The sequence below is a fragment of the Heptranchias perlo genome, chromosome 5 (genome assembly GCF_035084215.1).
Source record: "Heptranchias perlo isolate sHepPer1 chromosome 5, sHepPer1.hap1, whole genome shotgun sequence".
In the NCBI taxonomy this organism is placed as follows: Eukaryota; Metazoa; Chordata; class Chondrichthyes; order Hexanchiformes; family Hexanchidae; genus Heptranchias; species Heptranchias perlo.
In genome coordinates, this window is record NC_090329.1 from 110,599,839 (window position 1) to 110,621,999 (window position 22,161).

Below are 22,161 nucleotides of genomic sequence, written 5' to 3' on the forward strand. Positions count from 1 at the left end.
CAGGATGAAGTGTGGTCAACAGCAACTTTTTTTAAAAAAATGCTTAACTACCAGCCAGGTAAACCACAATCTTTAATCACTTCACTGTAGAAAATAATCCAAGTTGAGATAAATATGTCTGATTTATGATAGCTTCCAGGCATGATGTTAGCTGCTAAGATGGTTACGTAACCATTTATTATTTATCGTGGACCAATTAAATGAAGCTTCTGTGTCAAGCTCTGAGGTATAATGGCAGATTATATAATAAAATGTTAAACTGCACGGGAAAAGCTGGAGTGTAATGGACAAAAATAAAAACAATTGATTAATTTAAATGTAATGTATGCACAGGACACCCAGCGCTAAATGTTTGCTGGAAATCTTGAGGGGAAGTTTCCGTTTGTTTCCACTAATTTTGAGCCCAGATACAAGTGCTCGTATTTCCCACAATCTTTTCCACTGGTTCTAGATTCAATTTGCCCTATTCATGCCCTGCCCACAAAACTGGCCATGCCCCCGGTCGAAATCGAGAGATTCAGCCGATTGCACTGGTTCGGGAAGGCTCTTCAAATTGCGTTCATTTTCTTAGGTGCACAGGCACTAGTAAGCACATTTTAAAAGTTTTTCATATCAAAAAATATTTAATTTACTAAGAAACTGACTAGTGTACACCAATGGAACTATTAAATGGTTCAGTATAGTTTTATTTAAGTTATTTTCAGTGATTTTAAATCAGGTTACTCACAGGTGGAGGATCGGACACCCTTATTAAAAATGCTTATTTTTGGTGATAAACCCATTTTCAGCTGTATTAAAACTGCACCAGTTTACCACTCTTAAATACATCAAGGAATATTTTTTGCAGAAACAAATAAACGATTACGTTCTATTACGCTGCTCGATTGCATTGGTTCACGGGGGATTTTCCGTTTGCGATTAAGCAAATGAATTTTCATCGGAAACTTGAAGCGTAACCTAACCAGCGCAATTTCAAGCGCATTTTGGGCGCAATTTCTAGGAGAGCAGAAACTCTACCCCATTTATTTAACCTACCAGTTTGTGGGATGTGAGAAATCAAGTCTGTAAATTGCTGCCTAATGCTCAAGGATTTTGGGGGGGGGGGGGGGTTTTGGGGGGTAGGGAGGGGGGAAGTCTTCTAGCCTCTAATATTGTGAGGTGCACTAGGGGATGTGAGGCCTCACAACTCACTAAACCTCTCTGTGTCAGGCGTATTAAAACTCTTAGCATAGTTGTATCCAAAAACAAAACACAACGCTTCTTTCTGGCCGCTCCCATTCAGCAGGGTCTTGGGTCAGAGCCTGAGGCAAAGCGCTGCAGTCACTCCCCTTCTCTACACGTCAGAAAATACCGAGCATGACAGGTGAGCATGAAAATGACGATGACACAATTACCTGACGAGATTATTATTAATTATTATTATTTTTGTTGCAATGGCTTTCTGATTAACCTTGCCGCTGATTTTGGCAATAACACGGTGGAAGGCAGAAGGTGGGTTGGAAATGCAGAGTTAATGAACGCGGGTGGGGTGTGAAATGACAATTTTTTTAAAAATGGCATCTTTTCAACATGCTTTAGTTTATTGGGACAACGTCTCCTCACAGTGGAAATATTGGAGGGCACTTACTTCAGCGTTGCACAATCACATTTCTTTCCGCCATGTTTTTGGTGGGTTTAAAGGGACCGCCCGGTGCCCGGTGCCCGGCCGCCGACAGCAGCTCGCCTCTCCTCCACTGGGCCCGCACTGCACAGAGCGTGTGGTCTGCGGGACAGACTGACGACTGATGCGCTCTTTGCATGATTATTATACCTCGTATAATACACAGGTAGCATGCGCTGTGTGCAACCTATAGGATTATACGGGCAGCGTGTAGTCTATAGAAATATGTAGTTAAGCAGAGGAGGCGGTGTGTGTGTGTGTGCTGTTTATAGGGTTATGCGTATACAATCTATAGGAATATACAGTATATGGCGTTTGCAGTATTTAAGATTCATGCAGTTTATCAGGTTGTGTGCACACAATATACAGTATATAGTGTTTAAGATGTATATAGTTTATAGGATTGTGTATACAATGTCGAGTATATGGCGTTTGCAATGTTTTAAGATTTATGCAGTTTACAGGGTTGTGTATACAATCTATAGGAACATACAGTATATGACATTTGCAGTGTTTAAGATTTATACAGTTTATAGGATAGTGTGTATACAATATAGAGCATATGGCGTTTGCAGTATTTAAGATTTATACACAGTACAATGTGCCCAGAGGAATAGATCTTAGATTTTTTTACCGATTCCCAGCCAATGGGTAGAAAATGTAATCCCTCTATTTGCGATCTATAGTATTCAGTATATGCAGTATTAAACAGTGCACAAAGAGCACATTGTGTCTACAGAAATGTGCAGCATAGATTTACTAGGATTTAACCAAGGCTGAGGAGTTACATGTAATAAGGGATGTAAGAAGTTAGGAAAAAAACAAAGATGCTGGAAATATGAAACAAAAAAAACAGAAAATGCTGGAAACACTCAGATCATCAGTCAGCATCTGTGGAGAGAATGGACAAGTTGATGTTTCTGGGGTAGATCCTTCATTCCAACTGGAAAATAACTACAGATGAACAGCATTTAAAAAGGAAAAAATGGGAGATGATTGAATGACTGTAGTGATATTAACACGAGACAGTAGGAGCCCTAATGAAATTAAATGTCTATCCTAAGACCAGAACAAAAGGAATGACAAGGTGAAAGTATCCTAAGCCTTTAATCAATCTTCCTCACTGCTGTACTGTACACATTCCACACCCCACTGCGCAATCCATTTGTACAAGTTTTAATTGGCTCTGTATAAACAAATTAAAATCTTCATGAGAAATATTCAGCAGTTGTTTAATACTTTATTTATGATTCAGCAAGGAAATGAACAGGGCCTCCTTCAGAACTGTAGATTTCTACATCGGTTATCCATTTTTTAGAAAAGATATCGTGACTCTTTTCAACTCCTTCCCTAAACCACATACAACTGCACTGCCAGAAGGGCGGGAGGTGACTTGTTTCAAGGCCTCTGCTAATGCTCATGTGGAAGCAAACTTAAGGGTGAAATTCCCTTTAATGAAAAACATAAGAATGCCTGTTTTACTCCACAATTTACCCACTTAAAAAAATCACTCTCAGAAATTGTATTTTTCAAAGCTGCACATTCCTGGGTAGGTCATGAAAACAGAGGATAAATAGGCATTCTCCTATTTTTCATTAAAGGTGGAAATTTACCCCTTAGTTATGTGAGAAGTATCCTCTAATTGCATCATCGCCCTTTTTGATGTCCCATCTAGATATGAGAGCTCAGCATGAACCCATATCCTATTAATCCATGGTGCAGCACATTTGTAGCACCCACAAACTGCCACCTGGATGCCTGCCATAAGCACCCAACAACTGGACCTGGTTTCTGGATTATGTGAAATGGTGGTCTTGGTTGTATTTTCAGTTACTTGTATAAAACCATAATACAGTAACACACAAAGTGAAGTTAATTTTCATCCTGGTGGTAACATTTCAAAATCATACAATACCGATCTATTTCAGAAGATAGGCACAGATAAAAGCAGCCCATCAGACATTTGATCTCCTGCTCTAGAAATTTAACGCCCACCATTTTCCTGTTACTATCTAGCTTTTTCCTAAATGAGACCAAGGTCTGGCTTCAGCCATCCTTCCTGTCCCAACCATTGAACATTCACTGTATAAACAAATATTTCCTGTTTTACTCCACAATTTACCCACTTAAAAAAATCACTCTCAGGAATTTCACCCTCAAGTTTGCTTCCACATGAGCATTAGCAGAGGCCTTGAAACAAGTCACCTCCTAATTTAGCCTTTACAACCCTGCATAGCTTCTTTTGATGAAAATAGTCATTGAAATTCTTTTAGCATAGATATATAATGCAGTTTCAAACTCTTTAGACCTGTTAACACTTGCAATAAGGTTAATCATCCAGCAATTTATTCTAACACTATGGTTGAATACAGAATACACTTAGCCAATACAGTCATTGTTACACTAATTTAAGCAGAATTCATCCTTTTATTTCACCGTCTTATTTATCATCCAATTAGATATTTGATTTGCTCATTGCTGAAGATCTAATCCACATTTCGGGGTTTGTTTCAGTATTGCAATGTTTAACAGCCATTTTCTATAAACCATGACTTGAACAAGGTGGTCCAGTAGGATACTGCACTATCAGGGTGGTAGCTTAATGGCTTCACTCTCACAATTCACCACATAGTGAATTTCTCATATTAGCCAAGCTGCAGGGGTGAATGGATATGAAGTGGTCTCCCGCAGGAAGCATGGGTGTAAATCCTAGGTTATGGTACAAGATACCAGGATGATACAATTAAAACTTGAGAAACAAGAGAAACTGGAACTCTTTGTTCGATAACAGAAATCAGATAAAAGCTGTTCAAAATTATGAGGGGTTTGATAATGTAGAGAAAAACTACATCTGCTACAATGAGGCATGGAATAAATTTAAGATCAGTACAAGGGAGGAATTAAGAGAATATAGTTTTTAGACACTGGTTATTAGGAAATGGAATGCTCTAATAGAAAAGTAGGTGGAAGCATAATGCATAATAGCTTTTAAAAGGGAAGTGGATAAATATTTGAAAATGAAACATTTTAAAGGTTGAGGAAAGAGCAGGGAAATGGGACTAAGTGGATAGCTCTTTCAGACACACTTGACTCAAATGGTCACTTTCTGTGCTGTAAAATTCTACGATTCTACATATCAGTTGTACATCACCTTGCAACTGTCAATACCACAGGTCTGGAAACTGGCCACACCTCTCCTCATAATGAAAGCCGTTTTTCTGACCAAGATTTATAGGATAGGAATTTCCAGGACCAGGAATAGAAACACTGTAACCCATCTGGCTGGTGTCAATGTTCAAAAAAAACCACGCTATCATATCCCCTCAATCTCTCCCATGTCTCGCAATTGTTTTTTTCACCAAAATCTATCTAGTGCCCTTTTGAATTTCATCACTATTCACCATCTATCCAAAGTAGGGATTGGTGTTAGTGTGTTTTACTTTGGGTTTGGGGGCTAGGAAAAAGCAGCAGAAACACGAGAAACAAACACAATATCAAAGAGGATGGTGAGAAATAGACTAAAATTGATGGCTTAAAAAGAACAATTTGATATACTGATATACAAAATGTCTCATCAGTACTGTACTATCTCCTCTGCCCCATCATCACCAAAAGACTGGCTGGTTCAATGACAAGCCAAAAGAAGCTTACAGCTTGATCTAATGACCAATCGGCACAACTCTGATTCCGATACTTCAATAAAGGTTATCGGGAACCAGTTAAAATGGAATATTGCAAATGAAACACTGGAAAAATTGTACACAAAATGCACAAAAAGCAACAAAACTGTAATAGACACTATTTCAAACAGGTTTATTAGAATAGCGATTCTTTGATTTTATTAGTCCGCTCTGCACATCCGGATGGCATACAGTTCACCTGTACGTGATAGTTCATCATTGTAGATCACTTGCTGCTGGACAAAACTACAAAATAACATTTTACATTTTAAAAACGTTTGCCATTTTATTTGCAACTATTTTAAATACAAAGAATATAGACGGATATATTTCCCATTTATAATTTCATGTAAACAAAAGTAGCAGAAATGTATACAACAGATTTTTTTTTTCCTCCAATCTGATCGGTCAATGAATTAAATGGTAGTTTGTGTATTACTGATTAAAAGTTCTTGCTAATTCATACTAACTAAAGCTCAAACTCTTTAGACCTGTTAACACTTGCAGTAAAGTCAATCGTCCATCAATTTATCTTGACCCTGTGGTTGAACACTGAATAAAAACTTCAAAACATGGTCCCAATGCATTTCCAGAGACATCAGTTTAGTACAGGATACAACACGGCTCTGAGGTGCGCTTTTTTTTTTTGGAGTGAAAAATCTATTCATAATTTATTTGGGGATGGGGAGAAATAGAAAAAAAAAACCCAAATGATTGTGAAACCAATAATTCCCCCATTTTCCACACATGGTTTAAGCGGCATTAAGGGCACTCTCATAAAAGGTGGCATGTCGCTGTGTCAGGCAACTGAACCCCTGTGCTTTAGAATACATGTCACAATCACATTTTCAAAAACTGCACAGCCTATTGCTGAAATTACTGACACTGACTGGATACCATGTTCCTTTTCTTCCCCCATTTTATTTCTTGTACATGGTTAAGTTAATCAGAATAGCAGTTGTTGGAACTGTGTGCAACATTTTTTTCGTTGTGGTTGTTGAGAAAGTAGTCTGTAATTAGCTTTTAATCATTATCTTCTTCCTCTTCTTCGCTGTCCTCAATTCCCTCACTATCTTCCTGATCCTCCTCCTCCTCTTCCGTCTCTGGAATATCCCACTGTGGATGAGTTTCTGGTACTTGCTTCGCCTCTTGGACTTCAAACTGAATAGAAAGACAAACAAAATCATGCAGGTTGAAACTCGTTAAATAATGCAAAGCAGCAAAACACTACAGATAAACAGAAATATATCCCTAATCGTAAGAGTGATCTTGAAGAAACGAGTAACCTTAAACAGAAAGTAGAATTTCAGCAGATTTGAGGTAAGTCCGTCGGCATTTCCCCGTGTATAATTTCATCTCCTTTGAGGAATACAATTAAATTGTCATTCTCCAACCCTCCCCCACACCATTCACTCAAGTGGTACCATTTTCAGGTAACTCCTAATTTTAAAAAAAAGAAAATATTTTCCAGCACCCCAATCTGCCACATTACAAATTCTGGCTGATGAATTCTCAAATGGAATACCTCACTTCCCAACTTCTAGGTTACTAATTAACCCTCCGAATATACCCAAATCACTAGACCATCTTCATCACACTCTGGAAGAAACAAAGGGCTGATTGTATGTGATTTTAAGTGTCAATAATTGAAAACACGTTATCCTTACTGGACATGCAGGAGGATGGGGAGATAATATGGGAACCTTTTATTTTTTTGTTTGAGACAGCCAAACAGTGCTTCAGTGTTACAGGTGAAGGCCTGAAGTGTTGACTGGCATATTACATGATGTGAACCAAACCAAAGTGCACTGGCTGAATCACTACATCTTGTTCCCCTCCACATCTTTCAACGGGGCAGCGGAAAATCTGCTTCTTTCAATTCTTCAAAGGCAGTTTCTTCATGTCTCTCACAAGGCTAAACAACACGACTTATCTTTGATGGCTTCACCCCTAGTCCTTCATCGATCAACAGTGTTGGCCTCATTCATTTCCTCTAACTGGAGCAGCCCAACACCTGGCCCTCTTTGTTGGCTGCTGGAGGTAGTAGCTAGGAATTGTGCTCTCTGCCACTAGAAGGCACCATTCCCATAGGTCATCATTGTAGCATGCCTACAAGGACATGGAGCTAAGTTTCATAAGAACATAAGAACATAAGAAATTGGAGCAGGAGTAGGCCAATCGGCCCCTCGAGCCTGCTCCGCCATTCAATAAGATCATGGCTGATCTGATCCCAACCACAAATCTAAAGAACACAAGAAGTCGGAGCAGGACCCGGCCACATAGCCCCTGGGCCCTCTCCGCCACCCACAGGGCATTGACCGATCCGAACTCAGCTTCATGTCCAATTTCCTGCCCGCTCCCCATAACCCCTAATTCCCTTTACTTCTAGGAAACTGTCTATTTCTGTTTTAAATTTATCTAATGATGTAGCTTCCACAGCTTCCTGGGGCAGCAAATTCCACAGACCTACCACCCTCTGAGTGAAGAAGTTTCTCCTCATCTCAGTTTTGAAAGAGCAGCCCCTTATTCTAAGATTATGCCCCCTAGTTCTAGTTTCACCCATCCTTGGGAACATCCTTACTGCATCCACCCGATCAAGACCCTTCACAATCTTATATGTTTCAATAAGATCGCCTCTCATTCTTCTGAACTCCAATGAGTAGAGTCCCAATCTACTCAACCTCTCCTCATATGTCCGCCCCCTCATCCCCGGGATTAACCGAGTGAACCTTCTTTGTACTGCCTCGAGAGCAAGTATGTCTTTTCTTAAGTATGGAGACCAAAACTGTATGCAGTATTCCAGGTGCGGTCTCACCAATACCTTATAAAACTGCAGCAATACCTCCTTGTTTTTATATTCTATCCCCCGAGCAATAAAAGCCAACATTCCGTTGGCTTTCTTGATCACCTGCTGCACCTGCATACCAACTTTTTGATTTTCTTGCACTAGGACCCCCAGATCCCTTTGTACTGCAGTACTTTCCAGTCTCTCGCCATTAAGAAAATAACTTGCTCTCTGATTTTTCCTGCCAAAGTGCATAACCTCACATTTTCCAATATTATATTGCATCTGCCAAATCTCCGCCCACTCACCCAGCCTGTCTATATCCCCTTGCAGGTTTTTTATGTCCTCCTCACTCTCTACTTTCCCTCCCATCTTTGTATCATCTGCAAATTTTGATATGTTGCACTCGGTCCCCTCCTCCAAATCGTTAATATAGATTGTAAAGAGTTGGGGACCCAGCACCGACCCCTGTCGAACACCACTGGTTACTGGTTGCCAGTCCGAAAATGAACCATTTATCCCAACTCTCTGCTTCCTGTTCGATAACCAATCCTCCACCCATGCCAGAATATTACCCCCAATCCCGTGATTTTTTATCTTAAGTAATAATCTTTTATGTGGCACCTTGTCGAATGCCTTCTGGAAGTCTAAATACACTATGTCCACTGGTTCCCCTTTATCCACCCTATACGTTATATCCTCGAAGAACTCAAGCAAATTTGTCAGACATGACTTCCCCTTCATAAAGCCATGCTGACTTTGTCCTATTAAATTATGCTTATCTAAATGTTCCGTTACTGTCTCCTTAATAATAGACTCCAAAATTTTACCCACCACAGATGTTAAGCTAACTGGCCTATAATTTCCAGCCTTCTGCCTACTACCCTTTTTAAATAACGGTGTTACATTAGCAGTTTTCCAATCTGCCGGGACCTCTCCTGAGCCCAGGGAATTTTGGAAAACTATCACCAAAGCATCCACAATCCCTACTGCCACTTCCCTCAAGACCCTAGGATGGAAGCCATCAGGTCCAGGGGATTTATCCGCCTTGAGTCCCATTATTTTACTGAGTACCATCTCCTGAGTGATTTTAATCGTATTTAGCTCCTACCCCCCGAGAGTCCCCTGTTTGTCCAGTGTTGGGATATTCTTAGTGTCCTCTACTGTAAAGACTGAAACAAAATATTTGTTCAGCATTTTTGCCATCTCCATGTTTCCCACCATTAATTTCCCGGTCTCATCCTCTAAGGGACCTATGTTTGCCTTAGCCACCCTTTTTCTTTTTATATAACTATAGAAACTCTTGCTATCTGTTTTTATATTTTTTGCTAATTTCTTTTCATAATCTAACTTCCCTTTCTTAATCAATCCTTTAGTTACTTTTTGCTGTCTTTTGAAGAATTCCCAATCTTCTATCCTCCCACTAAGTTTGGCTACCTTATATGTCCTTGTTTTTAGTCGGATACTATCCTTGATTTCTTTACTTAGCCACGGATGGCTGTCATTTCTTTTACACCCTTTTTTCCTCAGTGGAATATATTTATTTTGAAAGTTGTAAAATAACTCCCTAAATGAACACCACTGCTCATGTACCGTCTTACCCTTTAATCTATTTTCCCAGTCCACTTTAATCAATTCCGCTCTCATACCATCATAGTCTCCTTTATTCAAGCTCAGTACGCTTGTTTGAGAATCAACCTTCTCACCCTCTAATTGGATATGGAATTCAACCATGTTGTGGTCGCTCGTTCCAAGGGGATCCTTAACTAGGACATTATTAATTAATCCTGACTCATTACACAGGACCAGGTCCAAGGTTGCCTGCCCCCTTGTAGGATCAGTTACATACTGCTCAAGAAATCCATCCCTGATGCACTCAATGAACTCGTCCTCAAGGCTGCTCTGCCCAATTTGATTTGTCCAGTTTCATGCCACAGTTTTATGTTACTGTCACTGCGTGTGTCAGCACTATGCTGCTTGGTAGCTGCAGATGGCACAGCATTTCTGCTGACCCAGACCCGAAGAAGACAGTTAACCATGGTCATCATCACTTAGGTGTGCCAGGGACTGTAGAAATGGATGCAAGCATCTTGGCACATGCAGCTGATCATTTGGCAATGTTGGTGGCTCAATCACCCTGGCATGTCTCTTTGATTCAGTGCCACTGACTGTGATTAGGGGGCTTCTTGTCAGCCAAAGTAAGGCATGTTCACCTCTGTCTGCAGATGTGGGTGTGTGGATACTAGTAGGTGGGCACAGGGCAGCTTCATACAGCCTGGCATCCCTTTTCCAAACATATCAGATAGGGGACTGCCATTAGGAAACCCATTGCTGCCAGTAGCAGTGCTGGGAGAAAATAAATAATCAACTAGCATAAATTGGCATGAATGTGTAGAAACACATTTATTGTTGTACAAATTTGGACCTGATAATTGTGGAATTATCAAACTTAATTTGCATTTTACTCCTATCCATTTTGTTTCAGAAATGGAAGATTCTGGAGAAAATTAAGATGGCCTAAGTGCCAACAGCAAAAAAAAACAAATGGTCAAGACATACCTAAAATACACACACCTTCATATTACTATATATCCTCTCCAGTGAACTTACCACCATCCAACAGCCCTGGATGCTTGTTTCAAACTTGCATTTTGTCTAGTGTCCTGCACGCCAGAAAGGTGAGAATGATGTGCAGGACCAACACACTCTCAAATTAATATTACAATGAGGCAGATGCTTCCATTGCTGCCAATTCCCAACCACCAGAGAATGCATCAAGATGCAAACTTGTCATATATCTGGCAAGACAGGACTTGTGCCATTTTTTCGTTTCGGCCTTTGCAATACAATCCAGAAATTAGAGGTAGCAAAATCTGGGCTATACAGTCCATCTCATCCTATGACTGATCAACTCCAATGGAGTTAATCCACCAAGTAGAACGGGCACTGGAAACCACATAGAAATTGTCTATTGGAGCACAGGTAAGTAGCAGCAGAAAGGCAGGAACACAGAAAAAAAAATTACCTTTAATGGCCTGATTAGATCTAAACCCATGTAAGAATCGGACCTCAAAATCACAGAGTACTGATAATTGCCAGGTTTATATGGTGCAGAGAATTTCAATTCAATCTGGAAGGGGGAAATATGAGACAAGTTGAAATAAAAACTCCAGAGAATCATTAGCTGTAAAAAAAAAACAATTTTTAAGACTTAACAATCTTAAGTGCTCCATATTTACATAAAGGACATGTACCGATTTTCAACTTTCATAGTTTAATACACCTGATTTGGCTATCACAATTGTTCGAGATCAATGTAAGTTATTCAATTGATTGTACTATAGATTTTAATTCAATTGAACCAATTAACACTTTCCACATCATTAAAAAAGCGATCAGCTCCATAAATAAAATAAATCCACTTTGTGTGTGTGTGTATATATATATATAAGGATCCCACAAACAGTTGTTCTTATAAATTAAAATATCTTCCAGGAAACAGGGTGCTGCAGGTAGCTGTGCTGAGGGTTTAAAAGTTAAAGTACAGCCATAGTTTTACAGACATATTTTAATGTTTAAAAACAAGAGCTTTCTGAACCCCTGCCAGTGCTCTAAACTTTCCCCTCTCATTCCTTCTAAGCTCCATTCTTACGCCATGAAATTAGAGCAAACCAACGTAACAATGCTCTGAAGTTAAAGGCTGTCTATGAACTGAGGCATCTCCTACTGTTGTTCTAGATGAAAGCTACGTCTATACAATTTATGCTGAGCTGCTGGTATCTAGAAAAGGAAAACACTGCAACAGCACAATGAAAACTAGCCTACATAAAATGTGGTATCAATGTCACTTTCTGGAATCCAATGAGACCTGCATAATTTGACTATTTTAAAAATAAGTGCTCAACATCTTCAATGTTTTAAATAAATCAAACTGTTTACCTCTTCTTCTTGTTGAAGAGTACATACATGATATGGCATTGATATTAATGTGTGTTCTTTCCTGTCTGCGATGTAAAGCCACCACCACTCTTGTTTCTCCTGTCAAAGTAAAGTTTTGTGTAAAATATAACGGCAATTTCATGGATGTTACAGGTTCCCTTCCACAACCTATCAGAGCAGAAGCAATTTTGCCCACCAATTTTCTCTCCTCCTTTCCCGACTGGGATATGGATTCATAGGGACTCTCTGATACCTCTCCAATTTAGTCATTATTGTGTAAACCACCCAATATACACACATTCACACTTCCAATAGGGGTCACTGGATCTCCCCCTCCCTAATTTGGAGGTACCAAGGCCAATGGTACTGCTGCACCACTGAGATCTGCTAAGAAATCATGGTCAATTCTGAAATGGTTTTCAAAAAAATCTAAGTCCCAATTCTCAATAACTCAGTAGGCAAGTGCAGCACCTAATGTGGCAATGAGTCGTATAATACAGGAAGGCTCCAAGTTTGATCCCTGGACTGTGCTGAGTTAGCTGAATTCAGATAAGGCAGTCATGGAGGTACTAAGGTTGATCTCAGTACCTGTGGCCTTTGGGGCCCTGGAAGGGAGGGGGGGGGCGGTATTTAGGGTACTGATGCAGGCAATTAGCCAAAGTTGCCCTATTGAAAAATGCATGTGGGTGGACGTTGGAAGAGGAAAGAACCGGATACTGGTGCAATGTCAATCTTTTCCCCAAAGCAAATAATCTGCAGACATTCGCATGTTGAAAAACTCATACTTGGGCAAAGTACCTGAGGGCAGATTGTACCTTGGAGCCATAACCCACCCCAGCAGGAGTTACCACCTTTAGCAGCGATGGGGAAAAAAGTGATGACTAAGGGTTGGGTGTGAGGAAAATATTGACATTTTTTTATAAAAATGATACTTGATATTAGACTTGGCTTTAGTGCCAGGTTCATTTACTTAGTTTGTAATGATCTGTTGATACTGAATATTTTATTTATGCTTGATGGTTTGATTTTTTTTGCCCCTTTCCACAATAAACAGAGTGCGGCAGGACAGAGTGAAGCAGCTGCAAGTTTGGTGATTGTGGGAGTTCGGTGAAGCGGGGCAAGGAGGTGTTGCTTTGCCTTGCTTTTCCTAATTTTTTCTGCAGAGCGGCGGTGGACCTGAGCAGCAGAAGACTGAGAGTGGGGAATAAAAGCAGCAGCAGACCTGCAACAAGAGAAAACTACTGTGCGACATCACAGGTGAGGCAGGAGAGTCCGAGAGGTGAGCACAGTATAAAAGGAGACACCGAGAGCAGGAGGAGAGTCTGAGAGGTGAACGCAGAGTAAATCTAAGGCAAGTCATGGCAGCACAGCTCGCACCCGCGATATGCTCCTCCTGCACTATGTGGGAAGTCATGGACACTACCAGTGTCCCTGACGACCATGTGTGCAGGAAGTGTGTCCAGCTGCAGCTGCTGGCTAACCGCATTTCGGAGCTGGAGCTGCGGGTGGATTCACTGTGGAGCATCCGTGATGCTGAGACTATCGTGGATAGCACATTCAGTGAGGTGGTCACACCGCAGGTAAAGATAACACATACAGAAAGAAAATGGGTGACCGCCAGAGTAAAAGGACTAGGCAGGTAGAGCAGGAGTCCCCTGGGGCCATCTCCCTCTCAAACAGATATACTGCTTTGGATACTGTTGGGGGAGATGGCTTATCAGGGGAAAGCAGCAAGAGCCAAGTTTGTGGCACCACGAGTGGCTCTGCTGCACAGGAGGGGAGGAAGAGGAGTGGCAGGGCTATGGTGATAGGGGATTCAATTGTAAGGGGAACAGATAGGCGTTTCTGTGGCCGCAAACGTGACTCCAGGATGGTATGTTGTCTCCCTGGTGCTAGGGTCAAGGATGTTGCGGAGAGGCTGCAGGACATTCTGGAGGGGGTGAACAGCCAGTAGTCGTGGTCCATATCGGTACCAACAACATAGGTTTAAAAAAGGGATGAGGTCCTGCAAGGTGAATTTAAGGAGTTAGGAGATAAATTAAAAAGCAGGACTTCAAAAGGTAGTGATCTCAGGATTACTACCAGTGCCACGTGCTAGTGAGTATAGGAACAGGAGAATAGACCGGATGAATGCGTGGCTGCAGGGATGGTGTCGGAGGGAGGGATTTAGATTCCTGGGACATTGGGACCGGTTCTGGGGAAGGTGGGACCTGTACAAGCGTGACGGGTTACACCCGAGCAGGACTGGGACCAATGTCCTCGCGGGGGTGTTTGCTAGTGCTGTTGGGGAAGGTTTAAACTAGAGTGGCAGGGGGATGGGAAACTGAGCGGGGAGTCAGAAGAGAATGAAGTTGAGAGCAGCAAGAGAGGGGAAGACCCAGGGGAAATTTACAATACAAATATTACAAACAGTTGTTCAAGAACAAGTGAAAGAGAAAAACATAGAGCAGCAGAAAGAAAGTATACTTTAGACACTACAGATAAAGTGAAAACTAGAAGGTGTAAGGCGATTAACCCAGCATCAAAGCTGAAGGTCAGGCTAGGGTGTGTGGCCTAACTAAGAGGTCTATATACAAATGCACGGAGTATAAGGAATAAATTAAATGAACTACAGGTTCAAATTCAAATTGGAGGGTATGACAGGATAGCTAATACTGAGACATGGGTGCAGGATGGTCAGGATTGGGAACTAAATATACCGGGTTATAAGGTCCACAGCAGAGATGGGGAAAATGGAAGACGGGGAGGAATAGCCTTAGTGATTAGAGATTAAATTACTTCAATGATAAAGGAGGATATAATGAGAGGTAAGCAGCCAACAGAGACCTTATGGGTTGAATTGAGAAATAGGGAAGGATCTAAGACTATAGTGGGAGTTGTATGTAGGACCCCTGGCAGCAGCTCTGAAGTGCTAGATTGTATAAATGCAGAGATTAGACAAGCGTGTAACAAAGGCATAGTGGTCTTAATGGGGGACTTTAACCTTCACATAGATTGGGAAAAGCAGACTAGCAACTGTCAGAAAGGTAGTGAATTTCTTGAGTGTTTTCGGGATAGTTTTCTACAGCAGTATGTCCTAGAGGCAAGGGGGCAAGCCATACTAGATTCAGTAATCAGTAATGAACCAGATTTAGTTAACGGCTTAACTGTACGCGAACATCTATCCAATAGCGATCATAACACAATCGAGTTCAGTGTAGTGTTTGAAAGGGAAAAAAATGAATCAGCTGCTAAGATTCTAGACTTGGGTAAGGCCGACTTCAATGGGATGAGACAGAGACTGTCCATAGTAAACTGGGCAAATCTGTTAATGGGTAAAACGACTGATGATCAGTGGGAAATGTTTAAAGAAACATTTAACGTGATACAGAATCGGTTTATACCCGAGGGGCAAGAACTCTACTTGCCAAAAAAAAGCCATGGACAACTAAAGAGGTAAGGGACAGTATAAGACATAAGGAAAGGACACACAAAAAGGCAAAACATGGCACAGATCCTGGCGAATGGGAAAGATACAAAGATCAACAAAAGGTCACAAAACAGATAGTAAGAGCTACAAAAAGAGAGTATGAAAAGAAACTTGCAAGAGATATCAAAACCAATACAAAGAACTTTTAGTTACATTAGGAAAAAGAGGGTGGTCAGGAGCAGTGTTGGCCCCTTAAAAACTGAAAGTGGGGATATTGTCATTGACAATAGGGAAATGGCGGACATGTTGAACGATTACTTTGCATCAGTATTTACGGTAGAAAAAGAGGATTGCATGCCGGAAATCCCAAGAAAACTAATATTGAATCGGGGACAGGGACTCAATAAAATTAATATAAGTAAAGCAACAATAATGAAGAAAATAATAGCACTAAAGAGTGACCAATCTCCAGGACCAGATGGTTTCCATCCCAGGGTTTTAAAGGAAGTAGGTGAGCAGATTGCAGATGCCCTAACTATAATCTTTCAAAGGTCTCTAGATTTAGGAACTGTCCCTCTGGATTGGAAAATTGCACGTAACTCCGTTTTTTAAGAAAGGAGAGAGGGGGAAACCAGGGAATTATAGACCAGTTAACCTAACATCTGTTGTGGGGAAAATGCTGGAGTCTATAATTAAGGATAGGGTGACTGAACACCTCGAGAATTTTCAGTTAATCAGAGAGAGCCAGCATGGATTTGTGAAAGGTAGGTCGTGCCTGACAAACCTGATTGAATTTTATGAAGAGGTGACTAAAGTAGTGGACAGGGGAATGTCAATGGATGTTATTTATATGGACTTCCAGAAGGCATTTGATAAGATCCCACATAAGAGACTGTTAGCTAAGATAGAAGCCCATGGAATCGAGGGAAAAGTACGGACTTGGTTAGGAAGTTGGCTGAGCGAAAGGCGACAGAGAGTAGGGATAATGGATAGGTACTCACATTGGCAGGATGTGACTAGTAGAGTCCTGCAGGGATCTGTCTTGGGGCCTCAATTATTCACAATATTTATTAACGACTTAGATGAAGGCATAGAAAGTCTCATATATCTAAGTTTGCCGATGACACAAAGATTGGTGGCATTGTAAGCAGTGTAGATGAAACATAAAATTACAAAGTGATATTGATAGATTAGGTGAATGGGCAAAACTGTGGCAAATGGAATTCAATGTAGACAAATATGAGGTCATCCACTTTGGATCAAAAAAGGATAGAACAGGGTACTTTCTAAATGGTAAAAAGTTAAAAACAGTTGATGTCCAAAGGGACTTAGGGGTTCAGGTACATAGATCATTGAAGTGTCATGAACAGGTGCAGAAAATAATCAATAAGGCTAATGGAATGCTCGCCTTTATATCTAGAGGACTAGAGTACAAGGGGGCAGAAGTTATGCTGCAGCTATACAAAACCCTGGTTAGACCGCACCTGGAGTACTGTGAGCAGTTCTGGGCACCGCACCTTCGGAAGGACATATTGGCCTTGGAGGGAGTGCAGCGTAGGTTTACTAGAATGATACTCGAACTTCAAGGATTAAGTTATGAGGAGAGATTACATGAATTGGGGTTGTATTCTCTGGAGTTTCGAAGGTTAAGGGGTGATCTGATCGAAGTTTATAAGATATTAAGGGGAACGGATAGGGTGGATAGAGAGAAACTATTTCCGCTGGTTGAGGATTCTAGGAGTAGGGGGCACAGTCTAAAAATTAGAGCCAGACCTTTCAGGAGCGAGATTAGAAAACATTTCTACACACAAAGAGTGGTAGAAGTTTGGAACTCTCTTCCGCAAACGGCAACTGATACTAGCTCAATTGCTAAATTTAAATCTGAGATAGATAGCTTTTTGGCAATCAAAGGTATTAAGGGATATGGACCAAGGGAGGGAATATGGAGTTAGATCACAGATCAGCCATGATCTTATCAAATGGCGGAGCAGGCACGAGGGGCTGAATGGCCTACTCCTGTTCTTATGTTCCTAGTAAAGCTCAGTCTGAACACCTAGTCATCCCCTTTACCTTTGATCCAATGCCCCTGAACAAAATTATGTGCACAAAAATTGCTGACATTGGTGCCGATTTTACCTTTTGATTTATCATGTGTTATATTGGGCTACATCGCTATGTATAATCCTAGTAAATTTGGGTACAATGAGTTAGAACATCACCTCTTGATCCCAAATTCAAATCTAATCCAGACTGCTGGAATGAAAATTTCCTTTCTTTTTCATCTACAAGGTCCTACGTGAGATAAGTTGGCACTTTTAATCCAGTTCCTAGGAGGCTGGGATCCATGTACAACTTCCAGTTTTGTCTGGAAAAAGTTGAACACTTGTATGTGGTGCTTACATGGGACATTCCTTATTGTGAAGGCACAAGAACATAAGAACAATAAGAACATAAGAAATAGGAGCAGGAGTAGGCCAATCGGCCCCTCAAGCCTGCTCCGCCATTCAATAAGATCATGGCTGATCTGATCCTAACCTCAAATCTAAAGAACACAAGTAGTAGGAGCAGGACCCGGCCACTCAGCCCCTGGGCCCGCTCCACCACCCACAGGGCTTTGACCGATCCGAACTCAGCTTCATGTCCAATTTCCTGCCCGCTCCCCGTAACCCCTAATTCCCTTTACTTCTAGGAAACTGTCTATTTCTGTTTTAAATTTATTTAATGATGTAGCTAAAGGCTCTTTAAAAAAGACCAGCAGTAGTTAGAAGTTAGGGGAGATAACCAAAGCATTGTTGAAAAGATAGGTTTTGGGGATGTTTTAAAGGCTAAAGAGAAGTAGTAAAATGGAGGGTTTTAGGAAGGCAGTTCCAGAAAGTAAGGCTAAGATGGCTGAACACTCATCAATGGTGGAGTGGGGAGGAAGGTGGGATGCAAATTAAGTTAAAGTTGGAGAGCCAAAGGGGCACAGGCTGGCATTTGGGGCTTGAGGAATTTGCAGAAGTAGAATGAGGTAAGGCCGTGGAGTGAATTGTAAATTAAGAAAGGATTTTGAAGTCAATGCAGTGGGGACCGAGATCCTAATATCTCCTTCTTTAGCTTGGTTTCAATTTTTGTCCATGAAGCACCCTGGGGCATCTTTCTATATTAAAGACGCAAATTGTTAATAATGTTGTTCTTGTTATTTTGCTTCTCGTTATGCTGTTGGATACAGCACCGTTGTCTCTTCTCTTCCTATCCTCCTTCAGCATTCACCACCTCTCCTCACTGTCTGTTCTTACAGCCACTTCACTAAAGTTCAAATTTGTCCACGTGCGTCTGACGTGAGATATACTTAAGAATGCATCTGTGGAGGAGGTTAGCAGTATGAAAAGAGAGGAGCTCCACACAATGCCAGTGTATGTATTCAAATCCTGAGGCCAGATCACAGCACTGAATCCCAGCATTGCAATAGTATACACAATAGAGACGATCAATGCTTCAATATGGACTTTGCACTAACCTCGGGAAAGTATAGGGTATGAACCGGATGAGTAATCTTTGATTTGGTTTCGAGTAGGGCCCGCTCTCTTCTTTGGATACTTTGCTGTAATGCTTCCCACTCCTGTTTGAAAAGAAACAATGCAGTAAAATCATAATGTAATTTTGACATATAACACAGATGAGAATAACATGTAGAACTTTACACATAATTCTGATCGTTCTGAATTGGTCCTTTATTTAAGTAAGTGTACAAACTTCCCACTTCTTCCCTTCCAAGCCTGTGCAACAGCTACAAACAAGAAAGATGACGACCTGGCCTCATGTTTCACAAATACAGGTCAGCAAGCACACTTCCTCAGATGTACCTGGCCTCCCCTGAGTGCTCCCCCACAGCTAAACAGCCAAGATCAGGAATGCAGAGAATCTGGAGAATTGAAAACTTCATTCCACCATTCTGTGATGCAACTAGTCGGTGCTCCAATGCACTCTGCCACCATGTTGGCCAGGTAGAGAAGATTTGAAGGGAATGGAGGAGGGAGAGAAGAGGAAGAGCACTGAAGGTGCTTTCATACATTTGAAGTAAATAGATAAAGTAAATAAAGAGAAACTGTTCCCAATGGCAGAAGGGACGAGAACCAGAGGACACAGATTTAAGGTGATTGGCAAAAGAACCAAAGGCAACATGAGGAAAAGCTTTTTTACACAGCGAGTGGTTATGATCTGGAATGCACTGCCTGAAAGGGTGGTGGAAGCTGATTCAATCATGGCTTTCAAAAAGGGAATTGGATAAATACTTGAAGGGAAAAAATTTGCAGGGCTATGGGGAAAGAGCGGGGGAAATGGGACTAACTAGATTGCTGTTACAAAGACCCAGCACCGGGCTCGGTGGGTCGAATGGCCTTCTACTGTGCTGTAACGATTCGATGAAGTTAAGTCCTTTGGTAATCCATTGATAAAAACTTTTTAAAAAATAGAAGACTCACTCAAATAAAATCTACCAGGAAAACATTATACTGGCATTCACCTAACCGGGTACAGTAGCATAGCGGTTATGTTACTGGACTAATAATCCTGCGGCCTGGACTAATAATCCGGAAACATGAGTTCAAATCCTGCCACGGCAGCTGAGGAATTTATATTCAGTTAATTAAATAAAAAATCTGGAATAAAAAGCTAGTATCAGTAATGGTGACCATGAAACTACTGGACTGTCGTAAAAACCCATCTGGCTCACTAATGTCCTTTACCAAAGGAAACCTGCAGTCCCATATGTGACTTCAGACTCTCAGCAACGTGATTGATTTTTAACTGCCCTGTGAAATGGCCTTGCAAGCCACTCAGTTGTACAATCCCGCTGCAAACAAAAGGCTGTTCACCACCATCTTCTCAAGGGCAATTAGGGATGGTCTTACCAGCGATGCCCACATCCCACGAATGAATAACTTGAAAAAAAATTCAATTTTGAAGACTGCCATTAGCCTCTCTTTTTCTGAGGCAAAGATGTGGTATACACAGGAAACCTTCACCACTGTAAGTTTGTGTAAATCACACATGAGCAAAACAAACAAACAACTTGCATTTACATAGCACCTCTGGCATAGAAAAACAATCCAAGGCACCTGAGGGGCATATGGAAAAATGGTCGCAGAGACATTAGAAGTGTCCACAGGCTTGGTCGAAGAGGTGGGTTTTAAAGAACACCTTAAAAAAAAGAGGAAAGTGGAAAGGCAGAAAGTTTAGGGAGGGAATTTCAGAGTGTGATGTCAAGGTGGCTGAAAGGCATGGCTGCCAATGGTAGGGAGAAAGGGATAGAATGCACAAGAGACTGGAGTCAGAGAAATGAAGAGTTTGGGGGGTGGGGTTGTAGGACTGGAGGAAGTTAAGGATAGGGAGGAGAGAGTCTATGGAGGTGTTTAAATGCAAGAATAAAAATTTGAAGTGTTGGAGGACAGGGAGCTAACGTTAGTTAGCAAGGATGGGTGTGATGGACTGGCGGGATTTGGTGCAGGATACAATATGGGCAGCAGGTGACAATACAACTGAGCTTCATCCTATCATCGCCCATGTCCATGCATAGACACTTTCCAGCAAGTGTGCACTGGCTGATTTCCCCTCTCCCAGCCAGGGACACTGAGTCCAACTGTAGTATCATACCAGTTTCCCAGCTCCCTCAGCACAGACCCAAGAAGTGATCCTTTCTGTCTTCACGGCTTTACCAACTGAGCCACCAGGAAGCTGCAGCATTCTTCTGACCAAGGCTGAACACATTTTAGAAACAGGAAAAGACCATTAGGCCGAGCAAGCCATATCCTGTTCAATGTCTATCCCACATACCTGCCTTCTCACTATAACCCTGAGTCTCTTTCCAAAACCAGGTCCAGTTGCCCCCTGAAAGTTCTGATACAATTCACTTCAATGGCCATCCAAATATCTTATTTCATAAATCAAATTACCTTTTGAATGAAACAAATTGTACCAGACTTCCCTCTTCCTCCCAATTTAAAGTACTTTCTCCTCTGCTGCAGTTATTGTATGAATACAGTCTAACTCCAATGTCAGGGCTAAAACAAGAAGTATAGGGAGATTCCCTGGAAGTGACAATCTCTGCTTGCCTCTGGATCTTGACACCCTGTTTACACTTCAAGTTTAGCATTGGTGAGAAGCTGTTTTATGGAATGTGAATGCATCTTAAAAGTTACTTAAGTGGTAAAAGTCCTTTTAATATGTACAATTAGAATTTTAGATTTCTTTTGCAGGGGGAGGGGGTTGAATTGCCTTCAGAAAATTTAAGTTACATTATTAATTTTTACTAGAACTCAAACAAAAGTTTTTTTTCCCCAAACAATACATCTACTCTAGCTGAACCTTCAGTCTAAAAGAATAAATTAACATATCTCACCTCAATGGTTCTGAACGATCATGAAATGGTACTAGCATACAGTGAGATCAGAGCTGTGGATTATCTCCTGCAAAAACTCTTGAAGTTACCATTTATTTTTCATTTGAAGTGAATGTTGGCAAAATGTTTTTAAAATAGTTTTAATACAGAAGGCAATTAAAAAATAATTGTCTTGAAAATGGCTGCTTAGAACTCAGAGCCAACACAAATTAAAAACAGATTGTAGATACAATCTCTAAACCAATATTAAACAATGACCAAGTTACATGTAGTTTACACTTTCAAAACGGTATGGCTTTTAGTCATCTA

At 41.1% G+C, this 22,161-nt stretch overlaps 1 protein-coding gene across 2 annotated transcripts in view; it reads right to left on the bottom strand.

Moving 5' to 3' along the window:
• Nucleotides 1-5,472: 5,472 nt before the first annotated feature.
• The window catches only part of sec63 (SEC63 homolog, protein translocation regulator), an 80,508-nt gene continuing 63,819 nt past the window's right edge, over nt 5,473-22,161 (bottom strand). For both annotated transcript variants that reach the window (XM_067984988.1, XM_067984987.1), the window contains exons 18-21: nt 18,973-19,074; nt 12,065-12,163; nt 11,151-11,255; nt 5,473-6,501 (exon numbers count right to left, since the gene is read on the bottom strand). In XM_067984988.1, the coding sequence (XP_067841089.1) occupies nt 6,364-6,501; nt 11,151-11,255; nt 12,065-12,163; nt 18,973-19,074 (444 nt within the window). In that variant the 3' untranslated portion in view covers nt 5,473-6,363. The remainder of the gene's footprint in view (nt 6,502-11,150; nt 11,256-12,064; nt 12,164-18,972; nt 19,075-22,161) is intronic.